The sequence below is a fragment of the Nipponia nippon genome, unplaced genomic scaffold (assembly GCF_047370975.1).
Source record: "Nipponia nippon isolate SJK-2023a ecotype South Korea unplaced genomic scaffold, ASM4737097v1 scaffold_32, whole genome shotgun sequence".
Lineage (NCBI taxonomy): Eukaryota > Metazoa > Chordata > Aves > Pelecaniformes > Threskiornithidae > Nipponia > Nipponia nippon.
This window is the reverse complement of record NW_028262350.1, coordinates 5,617,026-5,634,913: the sequence shown is the minus strand read 5'-3', so window position 1 is coordinate 5,634,913 and position 17,888 is coordinate 5,617,026. Positions and strand designations below refer to the sequence as shown.

The following is a 17,888-nucleotide window of genomic DNA, read 5'->3' as shown; positions in this document are numbered from 1 at the left end:
TGAATGGTGGACCTCGTTCTCTCTGTCAGACACAGGGTACTATTCATCAGTGGCCAGCACTGGTACTCCTCTCTTTCACTAGCCAAAGTCACAAATATACCCGTTTTTTTGTTTTTTACAGATTGATTACTTTAACAATCAGGTCATCGTCGACCTGGTGGAGCAGCAGCACAAAGGGATCATTGCCATTCTGGACGATGCCTGCATGAATGTTGGAAAAGTTACAGACGAGATGTTCCTCGAGGCTCTTAATAACAAGCTAGGGAAGCATGCTCATTTCTCCAGCAGAAAGGTAACGTGCTCCTCTCTCTCCTCAAAACTTGTGTCCCTTCCTGTGTGATGCCTTTTCTATTTTTGTTAGACTTAACAGAGTAAGGAAAAAGACTTGCTGGCGTTGGAATCATGACCAGCGAGTATGAAATGAAATGCTTAGGCGCAGCAGCAGCTCCTAACCACAGAACAGGCCGTCTGGTCTGGGTTTAGGCCGTGCCTGGGGCGGCCCCGTATCCGGCAGAGGGAGCTGCAGTATGTCCAATGCGAGATCAGTTTTATTCCAGGCATAAAAGAAGCCTGAGCTCGTGCCTTGACATATCATGATGTCATCTGTAACCAATCGATGCGCGGTTTCAACCCACGTGACGTTCTTCCCAGGCTGCTCTAATACATAGTGACAGTGAAATTATTCACACTTCTGCTTTATTACAGCACTGTGATTTTTTTTTTTATTTTATTTTTTTTTAATCGTCGTTGGCTATAGAACATGTTCATCTCAGATTGTACCTATGATCATCCAGGCCCCTCGACTCGCTTTGTTTTCGGTACACTGTACGAATTAAAAGGCTTTATTTATTCCTCACTTGGCAGCATATTGAAAACACGGTCACCAACCTCATTAATTTGAGAATCTTCCACACTGAGTAATCAAATATGGGCCTTTAATTTATTGATGTCTCTCTACTGAGAAATGTGGTTTGAAATACATCACCCAGAATGCCGGTTCCCCCCTTCTCCCTCCCACCCCAGTACAATATTTTATGTAGGTCAGAAATACAAAATTAGCATGGTTGTATAAGATATGTGCTAAAGGCTGCCTCCAGGGAGGCTGGATATAAACAATAGATCTGGATGTGGCTTGTTTGGGTAGAGGCTAGGATGAAAATAACATAACCACTTTTTCCTCCCAGATGTGGCTTTCCTTAAGTGCCCTTTAGCTGCAGCACGTCTGTCGTCTCATCTGCCACATGCACCCTAGCTGAGGGAGGGCAACGGGGCACCCTGCTCTCCTCCTCAACCCAGCAGATGCATAGCACGGTCAGAGTAAACTCACCTGAAAACAAGTATTTCCATGGAGCCTGGTCTGGGTTTCTACATTTTAATGCAAATTCCTTCCTTTAGTAGTACTAATGATTGTGAGTAGCGAAGCCTGGGGGGATGGAGTCTGAAATCCTCTGCAGTGGGGCAGTGTGGGAAGTGGGCCAGATTCTGGAGCCAGCTGGTCAATAGACATGAGCTGGTGGAGAAAGGAGTTCCCATCCTGTCCTTGGTCCTGCGTCTCCTCAGGTGGCGTGGATCCATCACCGAGAGAGCAGGTGGTACTTTGATACGCTGGGGAAGAGGACTGAGTTTCATAAAGTATATGGGAGGCTATAAAATGAAAATTAAAGAAAAAAAAAAATCTGTTTGAGGCCTTACCTTCAGGAGTCCCTTCACAGCATAGGAAACATTAAAAGAAAATATTGTCGGTTGCAGCGTTCCTCAGTAGGGGGTGGCATTGTCAGAAAACTGTTTGCACAGGCTAGGATGGAAACAAGGAATACTGCTATAAATAATGTTTATGGAGGGTATGATGTATCTTCCTGGCTTGCTAATTTCTAGTTTAAATCAATGTAGCCTTGAAAAAATTGACCCATAAAACTCTCAGCAACATAATTATTTTTTTCTCCCTCTCACGTGTTTGCAGATGTCCTTTACCAGTATCTAAGATATCTTTCTCAGTCCCATCTAGAACTGCTGTAGGAAACCTGAGCTTTCTAAGCCAGCCTCTTCTGGCTTGAATGAAAACAAAGGACTTGGTTTCATTTCATAATTTGCTTTTGTAGACTGCTGTAGTTCTGTCCAGATACTATAAAGTTCAGCATAGATTGAAGCTGTTCCTAAAGAGTTAAAGTATATGTGCTATGTTATGGGAACAGCTCCCATCTTTCAGCCTGAGTTAATGCTTCACTGCTCCCCTGTAGAGCAGGCTGCACACTGGCTCCGTGTGGATAAGCTCTAAGGGCCTGCCGTGCCCTAAATAGTAGTGTCCTAGTTTGTGTACTGCATGTCTGATCTGCTGCTGCCTGCTTGGTTGTCCTGCTGAAAGCCAAACCAACCAGGAAAAAGACTGGCAAACGCTTCCCCCATGAGCATTTGTGGCAAAATTTTATGTTCCCAGAGCATGGGTCGGCCTTCTCTGAATTGTCTAATGCTAATCTAGATCTGTAGACACGCTAACCATTCTGATAGTACTTCTCAACATCACAGGTTCATTTTCTTAACCTCTTTGAGTTCTGATTTTTTTCAGTTGATCTTACACTTTTGAAGGATCAAGTGCAGTGATAGTCTAAGAATTCCTAAATCTTCAAATAGTGGCAAGTTGTCATTAGTGTCAATCTCAACAAAGTGCTTGTGAAGGGAAGAGCATGAGAAGGTCCATTCTAGTCCGCCTGACGCAGTGTCTTCCAAGACAGTAGGCAATAGTGAAGGTCTAAGTGACAGAGGAATATGGGACAAATGCGTAATGATAATTTGATATGCTCCCAGTCTCCAGTGATCTGCAGTCCGGGAACCTCCTGAATCAGGGCTGGTGTCCTTCACAGTTTTGTTGGTTTGTTTTTTGTTGTTTTTTTTTTTTAAATTGACAAAGAATTCCACAGCTTAGATACTCACGTGAAGAGCTCCTTCCTTCCCGTTTTCCTCCCTTCTCCCTTTTCCCTTTTCGATTACATCCATTGCCTCCTAGTTCTTGAACAGCAAAACCCACAGTTCACTGTGTCTTCCAGTACACCTTCTCCATGTCATTCGCCATCGTCTCCTGGCATTTCTTTCTTCACCTGAAGAGGCTTAGTTTATTTGGCCCTTCCTCCTGTAGCAGTCAGTCAGTACTTGATTGGTTTTGCCCTTCATCAAGCCTCTTCCAGTTCTCCTGTGTCCTTCTTGAGATGGAGGGTAGTGAAGATACTTGTTGGGTTGGGAATGGACAGTTTGGGGCCCATCATTTGCTATGAACTTTGGCTTTTTTCTGGGTGTATCACTGTATTTATGTTGAATTTCATTTGCTCTTCTTTGCCATTCCTTTAGCCTCCCATGTCTTCCTGCAGTTCTTCACAGCCAGCCCTTGTCTTTACTTCCCTGAATAATTGAGTACCACCACCAGGCCTGATCCCCTTCCGATTACCCTCAGATCGTGGCTCCTTTAAGGTGATGTTAACAGCGTAGACCTCAGCACAGGCCCCTGCAGGACTCCTGTTTCCCATCTTTCCAGCAGTCATCTCTGTGAAGAGCCTTGCTCTTATCTTTCATAGCAGCTTAAATTCTTTGAGTTGTTAGTGAGGAACCTTGTGAAAAGGCTCAGAGAAATCCAAGCAGACTATCAACTGTATCAAAACACTTGCTAGTCTTTTTTTTTTTAACAATTTCAACTGATTTGCCCAGTAGACACAAAGTTCAGAGAGAATCAATCCTTTTAAAAAAACCCAGCAACCTGGCATCATGTTAAGCTGCCTTCCAGTCTCTCCGGTGCTGGATGAGTTTTAAGCCAGAAGCTCGTGCAGCCGTGTCCCGTCTGGTAGCAGCAGTTGCTTCGTTTCATTATGGTTTTGCTTGTCCTGTACCTCTTCTATTGACACGTTGGTTTGAGATGTATGTTTTGGGTGGCTGAAAAAAGGCATTGCATCCTCCATAGCCCCTTGCTGGTGAATAGAGCTGCAAAAAGAAAAATTACTTTCTTTTCCTGGCATGGCCTCGTTTCTTCATTTTCTCTGTGTTCCTTCTGCACCTCGGTCATCTCTCAGCTCTGCAGCCGCCGGCGTGCCTCCTGCTCCCGCTCTGCTGGGCCGCTCGTACCTTTGTAACTTTGTGTACCCTGTTACTCAGACTGTTTGGTTTCCTCCTTCTGATTTTTTTAAAAATATATTTTATTTTCTTTTTTTTACATCTGTTCTGTCAGTTTGAGCCAATCTATTTTCTACTTTTGGACACAGGTAGTTTTTTGGAGGATATCTTTCTGCTTCTAATAACCTCTCCTGCCCTGCAGATTAACCGTGCTAATTTCCTCTTTTATTTTCCAAAGACTTTTGGTGGGGAGTAGATATTTGCTCATAGCCCTCGGTGTTTCTAAATGGTGCCCATGCTCCCTGCAAAGCCTTAATTCTTCTACCTGCCCCTTTTGGCTTTAAAAAAAATCCTCATTTTTACCTCGTTCTCCTTTTTTAATTAAGCTGAGCCTGATGGATTTTTTTTTTTTTTTGGCTGCTGTTATTCCTGAAGGGATGAGCGTATTACGGCTGCTGCTACTGAACGGCTGCCGCGTGGGTACTTGGCATCTCTGCCGTAGCGAGGGAATGAGCGGAGGGCCGGAGCTGTGAGCGCCCCGGGTGGATCTGCAGGGGCCGTCCCTCTTTGAGGGGTCTTGGCTGCTCTGGAGTGATTTGGGACAGAACAAGCGTTGCTCTTCTAACTGTCCTGTTTTGATTGCTTCATTTCTTTGCCGAGGAGGGATATTGCAAAGGGAAAAGAAAGAAAGGAAGACTTTAAAAAAAAAAAAAAGGTCATAAATTGACTCTTAGGTGCAATGTTTCTCTACGTGCGCAAATGTTCTTTTTGCGTAATGGTGTTTTTGAGATAGTATCAATTTTTTAATAAAACTATAGGCTCTTGCAACCTGATTTTTGTACAAATATATGTTCTTATAATGCATCCATGAAAAAAATATTATAAAGCAGTGTTATAACTGGATTTCACATCTACACATGCATATATGAAATGGAATAACTCTACTTTCCATTTCTATTTCCAATACATATTGCTCTTCCGTGAAACTTGGAAGTCCACAGGTGACGTTTGAATGTATGTGAATTTATTTTAGCTTTGTGCGACTGACAAAACGCTGGAGTTTGACAGAGACTTTCGAATCAAGCACTACGCCGGAGATGTGATGTAAGTCTCTTTCAGAAATAAAGTTGCACCTTCTATTTTTGTCTTTTAGCCAGCTTTGAAGTGGTACAATATTCTGATTTAATGCTGCTTCTGGTACGAACCAGAATAGCTGTCATACAGAATTACAGAGTGCAGCAGTTGCTTATCAATTAGATCTTATGCTGGTTACTTGCTATACAGCATATGATTTTGTGCTTGGAATTGAAACCAAAGGAGAATATGGGGAGGGGGGCTGAGGGCAGAGCCGTGCTTCAGGAAAAAAGACAGAGGGGAAAAAAAAAAAAGCCAGCATTGTTTATGCAAGAAAGCTATACTGAGCCAATAAAATCTGGTTTAGACATCTGTTTAGTATTATTATATAGCTCTCTGGCTTTAAATGCTCAAATCGATTTGAGCAAAAATACAAGGGTAGCGTTAAACTGAAGTAAGTATCAGTGCAAGAAGCCTTCCCCGTTCAGGTTGAAAAGTTTTCCGTACCTGAAGCCTACAAAGATGTCTCCAGTATGTGAGAGTAATATGAAGGAAGATGAAGTGGAAGATGCCCATATGTTAGAAACTGTTCACTGGGAAAACTGCTGTCTGGAATATCACTGGAGTCATTTAATGGTTTTGGATTTGTGTAACTCCCCATGCCAGCAGAATCTAAAGGGAGTTAATGAGGAAATAATTTAGGATTTCTTTTACCTTGAGTTTAAATTTACCCTTAATTTATAGCGGTAACCAGTGTGATCATACTGGAGCCCATTCCACAGCTAGGTTTTGTTCTGGAGTCTTTGCTGAGCGATGGCTGATAGACATCCCTGATTTCAAAGCGTTTTGCCAAGGAGGAGAAAATAGAAGGTGCCATATTAGTGGTTGAACCTTCCGTACCGCCAGTGGCTGAAAAATTTGGTAAAAGAAAACTGAAATGTGGAAATATTTGCAGATAATATTTGAGCCTGAACTGTGTGGAGGGGGTGGCTCCGTGCAGGGATTTGGATGTTGTTGGGCTCTGGATCCCAGTGCCTGCGGTTTAGGTGCAGGCTTCCCGGGGGGATCTGGAGCTCAGGAAGCAACTGAGTGGGAGCCACTGAATGGGGAGGTTTTGGACCTTTTCTTTGAGGACAGAGCACTGTCTGTCTCGAGTCTTGGAGAAGAGATGAAACCCTGAAACAATAATCTTTCAGGGTGGCGTTTCTGTGGGAAGAGAGGAAGGAAGGAGTCCAAAATATGTGTGTGTGTGTGTTGATTTCCAGGAGAGTTCTGTAGTCACTGGGTCTAGGCTGCTCTTGATTTTAGGTGCTCTCCCACTAGAGAATCTTCCTTGACACCAGGAGAGGGACAGACTAGACATATTGACAAAGAAAATTTCTGTAGGATTTAACACGAACACATGCTCTGAATTTGGAGGTAGAAGTCATGAGTGGGACTCTGGAATTTGGGCCGTCTACAGCTTGCTGAAGTCCTGCTGGGTGTCTCAGCCCTCATGCTCTTCACCTGCATAGTTCAAATAGCTTTCTAAAACTAGATGTATGTTGTTCCTGCGCTGGAGGTGGAAAGCTGGGCAGAAGGATCGAAGTCTCACACAGTGCTTGTGCAGCAAATTAGTGATAGGTTGGGAAACAGAGCTGGGTTCCTGATTAGCATCTGCTGTGTCTGTAGGAGTGCAAGGATGCTGATTCCACACTGATACCAGCAGCTCAGAGACGGACTTTGCTGCTTTGCAATTAACTCTATTTTCCTTTTTTTTTTTTTAGTTACTCAGTCACTGGATTTATTGACAAAAACAAGGACACTTTATTTCAAGACTTCAAGCGCCTCATGTACAACAGGTAGGAATAAAAATATTAATGAAGTGAATTTCAATCTGACTTGTCAGAATCCTTTCTTATAGAGTGGATGCTAGAAGAGATGTTTTCACTGATGCTGTCTTTACTGTGTGTGCAGTGCACGTGAATAAACACATTGCTTTGGGATTTGATCTTTCTATATCTGCCGCGACCTGAAGGCTGTTAATTTGATTTTTCAGGATAAAGTCCTTACTCTGTATATGTTGTTTTTGTTCTGATATAACCTTTAATTTAACTAAATTTAAAGTGTTTGTTTGAACCCAACTCATTGTGCAACCAAGATAGCTGTGCAGAGATTACCTGTGCTGCTTGATTTGTCATTAACCAGGTTTTTGGACCAGTTGCAAATGTACCGTTACCGATCTCTCTTTAATCAATGCTGAAGAGACTGAGTAGCATTTGGTCAACAACAGATATCACCGGCCCCAGCCAGAAGTCCTTGTTCTGGAAGAAAGTTTAGGGTTGAGGGGTAAAATGGGCAAATAGATTTGAATCCTTTTCATATGTGCACGATGTGAAAAATTTAAACCATGTAGTCACGTGTTATAAATACTAATTAGGCAAGTACAAGCTGCCTTTGATGAGGAAATTTGAAATCCTATCAAAACGTGCGTGTATGTGTAAGTGCCCCGCAAAGCTGTTTTCCTTGACGGCTGGCATTAACCGTGTTCTAATTCATTCGTAACTGTGGCCTGTCTCAACCTTTCAGAGACTTTGCTCAGAGGTGGAAGTCAGAAAAAAATAGCCTGCAGCTGCTTGGACAACTTTGTTTGCTTGGTTGAAAAGCTAGTACAGCTATTAACTTAGTTTACACTCCTGTGATGTTTACTCAGTACTCCCTTCAACAGCCTTGCTGTTCATGTTTTCAAAACTTCACGTTAACCAAAAACCTGCAAAATATTTGCTGTATGGAGGTTTTATTAAATTTAGCCTCTGTTTTCCGTTAAATCTCTGGTAAAGACTGTTCACACAGGCCACTTACGGCATATTAAAGCACGTGACAGACTGGCTATTAGATTGCTGTAACTGCTTTCAGCTTTTGTCTCTTCCAGAGCTCTTACCATCCATCATGGCCATTTTACCTCGCCTTCAACCCTTCACGAAAATGTAGGCTGAAATCTATAAATTATTTTATATATCAAGAATGGTGCAGAAATACACCTTCAAATCAGATAGCAAGTTTCAGGGGAGGACGTTGTAGGCTATGGCCTTACTCTTTTCTGTTTTGATTAAGTTCGTTATGTTTGTGTCAGTAAGGCAGACTCTACTTTTGGTAGATCAGTTCTGCGGGTTTTTTACTATCCCATTACTGCACATCTTATCAGAAGAGGAGAACGCGCTTGTCAGTTTTCCAGAATATTCGGTTGTAAGCTTGAACAGTATATTGCTCAAGAACAACACATATTTTGCCCAGGAATGTCATGTTGGTTTGGCTGATACATTTTGAGCTGAAAACACCAGTAGATCTGGACAGAAGCAAGCTGGTAAATTTTAAATTTAATGGAACTGCTGTTAGACGGTGCAATTAAAGAGACTGTCTTTTAGCTCTAACCCTGTGTTGAAGATGATGTGGCCTGAAGGTAAACTGAGCATCACTGAGGTAACCAAGCGACCTCTGACAGCTGCTACTCTTTTCAAGAACTCCATGATTGCACTAGTGGACAACCTGGCATCGAAGGTAAATACTTCTGTTTCAAAATTGACTCCAACTTCTGATGAGTAGGGTGTAGCTTCTCCATGGAGAGACTCCCACCTTCCTATCGCTGCAATCAGTCGGAAAGCCGAGCTGACCAATGGCAGATGAGCTTTGGTCGTGACAATGGGCAGCTGTGAAGATCTCATAGGAGACTTACCTGCCATCCCCGCATGAAGAAGGTGGATTTTTGTTTCCTCTGTGACCAGTATATCTTTCACTTGTAGGAAAGCCAGTCTCTCTTAGGTAATAATTATTATATCAAATAAATCATCATCTTTAGCAAAGCTTTTTTGGCAGAGGGCCCAGAGGATGTAGTTTCATGGTGGAGAGATTCTCTCTTTCTGGCCTTCAATGCCAAATGACTTCCGTGAAAAAGAGTAGTTGGGGAAGGCAAAAGATTCTGATGGATGCCACTTGTTGTTAATGCAGATCTCTGTCGTACGGAGCAGTCACGTTATCTCTTGCCCAGCCGAACGGGTAGGGAACCTGACGCACCGCAGTGAGGTGTTTCAAGCAATACGGACACAAACTGCTGGGGTGTTGTAGTGGAGGGATGTGGTCAAGGGGGGATAGCAGGGAGCTGTTTGTGGGGACATTCGGCAAGCGTTCGTGGAAAAACTTCATTTGCTTGTTTATTGGAAAAATTATTCTAGGCCACCTGGTATTTATAAAACTGGAATAGTCAGGAGAATGCCATGCACTGTGGTGGTTTGAACAATTCCTGCAACTCACAGTAGGAGATGAAGAGTTTAAATCGCACATTATCCATCCTGAGCTTATGGATATGGCTTATTCCGTTTATCATCAGTATCTCTATCACAAATGTCAGCCTTTTCCAAGGATAGGCCGTGTTCAGGATAGCTCGTGAATTCCCTGGGGGGCTCCTATGTGCGCCACAGTACGCACCTTTCCCGTTCTTTACCTTTCCTAAATTTTCATGGAGAAACTTGTATTGAAGATGTTGGGGTTTTCCTGATTTTCTGTTGAATAGCAATGGAGAAAATTGTCTTAGAGCATTGTATTTCCCAGAGAGTTATGGATCCCAGCGAAGAGAAGGCTCTCATTAAACAGGCGTGTTTCTCAGGGCTTAACAAGGGCTCTTGCCAAGCAGGAAGGAGCCAAGGGCTGTCTTGGTTGCGCAGTGTTTTATGGCCAACCTTTAGCCTGATGGAGGGCTGGGATGAAGGGGGTGAAAATTGCACTTTGGAGCCTGCCGTTTAAAAGTTTACATGGCTAATGCTCCCTGCAGAACAGCGTTTGTAGGTACTTAAGCTTGCAAACTAAGTTATGTAGTTGAGCTTTAGCAATTTTTAGTGGAGACCCTGGCTGCTATACATCTTAAAAAACCCCAAATTTGGTGAGACCCATCCTGAAATCAAGCTTATGTTACTTTAAAGGGTCTAAATTTTGGTGCGTCCTAGAAAGGAGGGGTTGCTTAGATCAGGGTCCTGAACACAATCATTGTGTACGTCAAGCGGTAAAACAGAGCGCTGAGATACAGTGCTTCTGTTTGGCCGTTGTGCCCTGAAGATCACCTCGAGATGACTTTTCGGATAGTTAATAATATGTGCATGTGATTAGCAAGCTAATAACTGGGCATTCAAGCTATGCTTTGTTAGATACTGGTTATGCGCAAATAAATGGGATACTCTGCCTCTGAGTCATTGCCAGTTTGGATACTTGTCTCGGCTCTCTTACTTCTGCTGGGGGCTGGAGAGCGGGTGAAGAGTTGCTGTTCCGGGGCTGGTAAAACCACCGTCTCTTTTGGGGACACCACTCACTGCAGTTACAGGTACCGTAATTCTTCCCTTGGGTCGTGTTACTCATTTTTCCCGTGCTTAACTTGGGACCGGAGTTGCACTTCTGGGGATCAACAGTCACAACGTCTGTGTGTCTGACTGCGGTTTGGACCCTGCAGGACTTTTTTTGGGAAGGCTGTGGTAACAGCTGATGAAATCAGCTCTCTGAAAACAGCGTTGCACAAGTGGTGTTAGCTGCTGTGGTCTACGGATGTCAGAGGAATAAGGTTCCGTAGGGAGAGGTAATATCAGTTCATGTTTTTCTCAGCTGTTTCTCAAAAAACCAAGATGAAGATACGCTTGAATTTTGTTGCAGTTTGAGCTGGTGATTTATTAACGTTACCGGAGCGTGCCCAGTATATAAGTGCACTCAGTGCTGCTTTTCCCATCCTGGCCTCCCATTCCACCTGGGCTGTTCTTGCTTGTTAAATGTTTCTCCATAAAGTGCTTTAAACCATATTTATGTGCTCTCTTTCTACAGTCCTTGAACAGAATGGCAGTCCAAGAGCTCTTCTTCACTGATGCTCATTTGCCTTTCTCGAAAAGCTGCAGATTTTTTGGCAGTATCAACTGTATCTTTAAACCTGGCCTTTGTGGGCATAGTCTCAAAAATGCTAATTTGGTGGGCAGGAATAATAATAATACCAGAAACAAACCTCAAAGTCTGTGAGTACAGTACCTACAGCATTAGTTGTTTGGGGTTTTTTTTAACTTTTCTGGTATTTAAAATAACCACCTTTAAAATTCTCTTTTGTTGGTTTATTCTGGTTTATATCTGGAATTTGGTGATAAAGCAGAGTTCTGCGTTTCCTGAGAGGAAGGGGCCGGCGGTGTGATTAGGGTGTCAGAGGCTTCCATTAGGGTCGGTAACATAAAAGTGGTGTTAACACCGCAGGAGCTGTTCACAAATACGGTTTTAACTTCAGCTTGTGTATACGCATGTCCATACAAGTATGAAGACTCAGGAAATATGTTTTTGGAGGATGCTGAGTTGAAGTGGCGCTTATCAGTACCGGTATCTCAATAATACTGTAATCCTCCAGACTTACACTGAGCGTCTTTTGGGCTGAAACCTCTGGTAGGTAGAAAAAAGTGCTTTTTTTTCAAAAAACAAACCAACCAAACCAAAAACCGGCTTTACAGAGTTGCCCTGTAACATTTTTCAAGCACATGTTTTACTGCCCGTGCTGTTCTCTTGAGGATTTGGTCTTTGTGTGATGGATTACTTTGGGTGGCTTTTCTTTTAAATGCTGACACGGGAAATCCTTTGGCTGACATGGCTGTAAATGATGAGCTTCTCTAGGAACTCTCTCTGGACATGCATCTCTTTTATTTTTATTTTTCTTTCCTTTTTTTCCCCCCTCCTTCTCTGTAGCTCCTTTTGTCTGACTCTTCTTTTTTCCGTACCTCTCCTCTCCTATCCAGGTTGACAGGCTTCATCTCTAGTAAGTTATAATGTCATCGCTGTGACTGACTGGACATAGCCAGCACAAATTTGTCAGTCCTGTCCCCTATCCCTTCCTCATCTAACAAGCTATAAACTATGGAGAAGGAATCTCTCAAGGAGGAGTTTGTTTAGGGTGCAATGACTTTAAATTGGTTTGTTTTCTTTTTAATACTTAAAAATCTAAGAATCGCTCAGCTTGATTTAAGAAGAAAAAATAGTTGCAATTAGGCATCTAAACAGCTTTCAGAACTGGGGCCTTTGTGTCTCTGTATTTCAGTTCTTCCATTTATAAAATGCAGCTCCCAGGCTTGACAGCCTCGTGGTGCAATAATGGGAGCTGCATAATTATCCCCCTGAAGAGCTGAGGCTGGTGGGATTGTACGCATGGAATAATCTACTTCAGTATTCACCCTAGTAGCTGTCGTTGCTGAGAGGCTTTAATTACACTGTAATTACACTGATAGATGATCTCCTGTCTGTGCAGGAACTTCCTATTTCTGTTTTCCAAAAGGAAAGCAGCATCTTGAATTCTGCCTTTTATATCAAAAGCAGATACAGTCACTCCTCTTTGTGCTGGCCTTGAAGGCACAGATTTTTTGCCTTGAGGTTTGTTGCGTTTTTGAACGGCAAAGACATGAATGACAACGCGAGCAGCCAGCTTTGCAGTGGTGAGGGGAGTTTATGTGTTAGCAATAATGAATCGCTGTGAACTGGATGCTGTAAAGTCGGTAATGAACAAGTGACACTGCTTCCCCTGAGGCAGAGGGGTGGGATGCACTTTCTCGACTTCATGCTCCTAATGACTTCTTTAATTTGGTTCCTGTGTTCTCAAGATGTTGCAGTTCTGTGGATCAAATGTGGAATATTTGTGATATCAATCTCATCAGAGGATTTATATTCATCTCGACATCAGATGCAACACAACGGTATTGACGGCAGATCCAGCACGGTCTGGTGTTGTTCTGATGTTAGTGACTGTTGGTAACACTGGGATAGGTCTGTGATGGGGAGAACTGCAGACCATTCACCTTCACAACTGCAGACTCTTCACAGCCTCTAAGTTCAGGTGTAATTCAGGGAGTTCTCTGTATAGCCTGCCTTTTCCCTAAATAACTTATTTCCAGTCATATAGGAGACTTGTTCTAGCAGATGAATGACCTGGCCTTCATTTCTTGCCATACAACTGAGCGATTACAATACAGAGCTTATAAATTGCAGGCATCAGGTCCAGCAAACTCCTACTCCTCATCAGTCATAGCTGCCATGACCATGTCAAACCTACTTCAACACTGATTTGAAGTTTAGAAAGGGCTGCTTCCACCTTCATAGTTTGACACACAATGTCTGAGAGAGCGTGAAGAGCGCCAATGACAGCTGCGTTCCCATGGCACAGCCGAGCTCTAGAACTGAGGGGAAAATCATCACCCACGCAGATTGCAAGTTCGGAGAGCTGGTAGGAGACTGTCAAGTGAATAAAGGCCCCGTAAACCTTCTTACCTTCAGTGCAGAGAGAATTTTCAGGAGAAAGCCAAAAAAGTTAATATGTAAATCTCTTAAAACTCTTTGAATTGTACCAGCACGTTATATTTCACCATTCTCTCCTTAAAAAAAGGAGAACAAATAGAATAGGGATGGGTTGTGTTGAGTTACTGTGGGAAAAGAAAGGGCTCAGCGTGGTGGTGACCTTGGTAGAAGACGTCACGCAGAACAGAGCTGTCGCTCGGCTGCCTGGTGTCCTGGGGAAGCTGTGTCCGTGGTGTTCCTTCCTTTTTTGAGCCCACCGCTCTCTGAGGATATGAAAAGAAGAGCAGGATGAAGAGAGCACTGCCCTACCAGGGGCCTCAGCCGGTTATTTGGAAGCGGGGCAGTTTTCTCCGCTGCGTGCAGCTTTGTCTCAGTCTCCCTGGTAAGGAAAGGAGCCAGACAAGACCGTGAAAGAGCTATCCCTGGTGCGCTTCGTGGGGAGAGATGACATCATGAGGGGAGAAGGGCGATGATGTAAGAACGGATATTGCCCGCCCATCCCTCTGTTTACCCACGCACTCCCCGTACCTACTTACGCACTCGTGGGTTGCTGCATGGAGGGCAGGCAGCACAGCGATGCTGCCAGCTCTTGGATGGGTGGTTGGCTTACATTTTGCTCGCTCTCCTCGATGCCGTATATTCCTACCCCAGGGAAAGCCCTCCAGGAGAAAAGCACAGCCTGATGCTACCGATTGCATGCTTAAGAAAGCAGGGAAACGTTCCAGTCCAACACCTTCCCCAGAAGATCCGGTGGCTTGTATCAGTTTCTAGGATACGAGTCTCTGCTTTTCCAAGGCCTCCGTATTTTAGCCTGTTCATTACTCGTATTCAGCCTATTCGTACCGGTGAGTGGAAGCTCCGTGTGCCTGTCATTACTGCTGCGTACCTCCAGGTTACGTCAGGGCTAGCCAGGATAGTCAAGGATGATCCTGTTTATTCAATATTACTGAAGGGAAAATAGCAATTTTGGGCCTTTCATGTTACCCTGAGATTAGGTAAGTGACCTAAAATCAGAGAAAATAGGGCTAAATCATAGACAAATCATAGAAAATAGGGCTAAAGGGGACCTTGGGAACGCACCTAATTCATCTCCTGTTTGAGGACACCTCTGCCTCTATCTTCTCTTTGCAGATGCTTGTTCAGGTTATTCCTCTCCAGTGCTGGAGGTTCCCCTCCTTTCTGCAGGTGTTCTGCTCCCGTTCCTTGTTCTCCTAATGCCTAATTTGAATTTTTATACTGTAGTCAAAGCCAGTGCTTCTTTGTCCTAAAACTGAATATTTACTTTTCTTCATATCTACCCTTTAAGTGTATGAAATCTGACATCGGGATGGTTATGTGGCTCCTCAGTCCTTCAAGACTAAACCCATATTTCCTCTGAGTCACATTTTCTGGATTTTTGATCTTTCTTGTTCTTCCCTGAACTGACTCACCGCCGTTTGCATCCCACTTGAACTGCAGTGCCCCAAACTGAATGTAAGGTTCAGATAAGTAGAAATCTGTTAGGTTTTTTTGTCTTACAGTTTTCCTGTTCCTGTGCCCCTTCCTTAGCAAAACATGAACTTGACTCATGTTCAGCTGGAACTACTAGATCTTTTTTTAGCGCTAGTGTCAAATCAGTTTTTCATTCTTTTATTATACAATTATTTCTGCCTAAATGTGGAACTTTGCATTTGTCCTCACTAAATTAATCCCTTTTTCTTTTTTTTCCAGACCATTTCTCCCATTTGTTAACATTGTGGGCTCTTGCACTCTGAAACTTTATAGTGCCTGCAGATTTAGTACCCACATTGCACTTCTTTATTCAACTCACTGTTGAAACCATCCGGTAATACTGGAACAGAGCAGACTCCTTTGGAGAACCCTTGGGGTTTCCCTTTTGAGAAGGGGCCTTTGGTTACATCTGGGGGAAAGCTGCTGAAATTTCATTCTTAATTACCGGTTGTGATTATGAAAGTTGGCATCTTCTAATGTTAAGATTTCAGCCAGGCTGCTTATCTCCCTTTATCATAACGTTAGCATTGCTGTAAACTGATTTTTGAAATGCTGCAGTTGAGGTGCCTCTTTGACATGTCCTCTGAAGCAAGGCTCTGGACATACTGTGCCCTTCTGAGCTGACTGGGATCCTCTTTGGAGTTCTCTCCTTGGCTAGCGATGAGACTTGGTGGGCAGTAGGCTCTGCCAGCCTGCAGAATATGCCACTCTTTTTGCAAGGGCTACTTAAAAAAACAATATATATTAATGTTATAAGAATACAATTTTACCTTGGAAAACCAAGGTGGGCCTTTATGACGCTTATTAATTGCTTTTCCTCCCACCAATGAAGTTAAAAGTGGGAGAGCAAGGGCTAACAACGAAGAGAAAGAAATGAACAGACTTCAAAACCCAGTGTGATGAAAGGACATGAGTTTAAAAGACTTATAGCCACCCCTGACAAGTTGGTGCTAGCTATAGGCCATGTTGGCCTAAATGAAAGTTGCCTTTCATCTCACAAAACCAAAAGTAAACACCAAAACAGTCTAGCAGGGCTGTATATGGGGCTCATCTTGCGGGTGCAGGCTGGCAGGGAAGGGTGTGAGACCCTCACCTGGGCATCCAGGGCCAACCCAGCCAGCTCGGGGCTGGAGCACCCGGGCTCTGCTGGCTGGAGTAAAGCCACCAGTCCCTGCGCAGCGATCGCTGCCGCCTGCGAGTCCAAGGTGGTGCAGAAAGGGGAACTCGGGTGCTGGTGGCTTGTGTTTGTCCTGTGGAAGGTGGTGAACTGGGATGGAAGGTGGCTGGGGTTTGCCCTGCACAGGGTAGCGTTCAGGGATTTCCAGCATTCAAGCATGTTGCTACAGGCTTCAGAGGACTTGATTCAGCATAGTTTAAATATTATGGAGTGATCCGTGCTGCTTTTAGATGTCGATACTGGGAAAGCCATATCCAACAGTCAGGGCAGTGAATTACATTGTTTATTCTGTCTTTTATGAAGACTGTTTTTGCTATCGTCAAAGTCTGTAGAGAAGGGGGATGTGGAACTGGTTCTGATATATAGCAAAGGACAGTCGAACTCGAATGAGTGACACATTGACCCTGTAACACGTTGTTGCAGGGTGTTAAGGGGAAGAACGTGTTATGTGCCACTTTGTCATTTCTATTCTAACCTTGTAACTCCTGTTAAGCAACTAAACCTCATTCGGATGACTGGGGTGGACTGGCACCGCGATGTTTTCATGAGGAGGAAACAGTTGTGTCTACATGGACCTTTTTCTTTCTGAGTGAAACTCGGTTTGATTTGTCCCCTTAGGAACCCTATTATGTCCGTTGCATTAAGCCCAACGATAAGAAGTCACCACAGCTTTTTGATGAGGAGCGTTGCAGGCATCAGGTTGAATACCTTGGCCTTTTGGAGAACGTGAGAGTCCGCCGAGCAGGCTTTGCCTACCGCCAAACGTACGAGAAGTTTCTTCACAGGTAAGAAGGGTGCTGGCAAGTGACTCGGTTCAGCTCCTCGCAGGACAGCTGGGACGTTGGAGTGAGGTGTGTGATTTGGCTGGCTCCCCTTGAGCGAAGAGTAAGCCTTAAGTCCTCTGGGCTTGTGGTCCTCGTTCTTGAGCACGAGCGGTGGGGTGTTTGGTTTGATGTCTGCTGTTGGGTATGATAAAACATGAGTCTAACAGGGACTCTGGTTGCTCTCTCGTTTTGTGGCAGCAGACGTGTTTAGAGGTGCGCACGTGGCACTCGGGCTCCACTTCTTCTGTGCTAAAAGTCGATTGTCGTATTACTCTGCAGCAGGAACATGTAATGAGGTTCTTCCCCAGAGCAAAACCCTAAAACCAGAACTAATTAACTTCTGTTTTCTCTCTGAACATTGTCTAATTGTTGCCGTGAGAGAGTCAGACAGACATCATGTGTCTTGGGAAGTGCTTGATGGCACGCAGTGACGTTACGCGTGTGCAGGAGGAAACCTCTGAACTTTAAATCCAGACATCTGAAAACGGGATAGGAACATGACCCCATTAAAACATGGGTTTGATACTACTTGCCCTCTTAATTCCTACCAGACTTGTGACAAATTAAATGTTTTAGATTGAAATTTGTCTTATGGCTTCAGTAAATTAGCATGGGTACTAAGAATTCAACCTCTTGCTGATGAAATAGTGAATTGATTTTTACTTCTGTTACTGAACCAGGTAAGGAAAAGGCCCTGAGGGTAGAAAAAAATCAAACTATTCAAGCAGGTGGGATGTCATGCATTAGAAACAAAGCGCTGTTGAAAGATCTTTTGCTGTTCACAGTGGAGATTTGCCTGAGTATTTCAGGACACCTGAAGTGGAATGAAAGGGTCTGGCTTACTAAATACAGCCTTCAGTGTTGTCTATCAGTTTTCTTAAACATTATGCAGTGGTTAGAGTGTG

The 17,888-nt window shown here is 43.7% G+C and overlaps 1 protein-coding gene across 3 annotated transcripts in view; it reads left to right on the top strand.

Annotated features, from left to right (window-relative positions):
* The window catches only part of MYO1D (myosin ID), a 161,888-nt gene that overhangs the window by 46,941 nt on the left and 97,059 nt on the right, over positions 1 to 17,888 (top strand). For all 3 annotated transcript variants that reach the window (XM_087770098.1, XM_087770099.1, XM_087770100.1), the window contains exons 11-15: positions 122 to 292; positions 5,126 to 5,196; positions 6,933 to 7,007; positions 8,571 to 8,703; positions 16,778 to 16,944. In XM_087770098.1, coding sequence (XP_087626224.1) covers positions 122 to 292; positions 5,126 to 5,196; positions 6,933 to 7,007; positions 8,571 to 8,703; positions 16,778 to 16,944 — 617 coding nt within the window. The remainder of the gene's footprint in view (positions 1 to 121; positions 293 to 5,125; positions 5,197 to 6,932; positions 7,008 to 8,570; positions 8,704 to 16,777; positions 16,945 to 17,888) is intronic.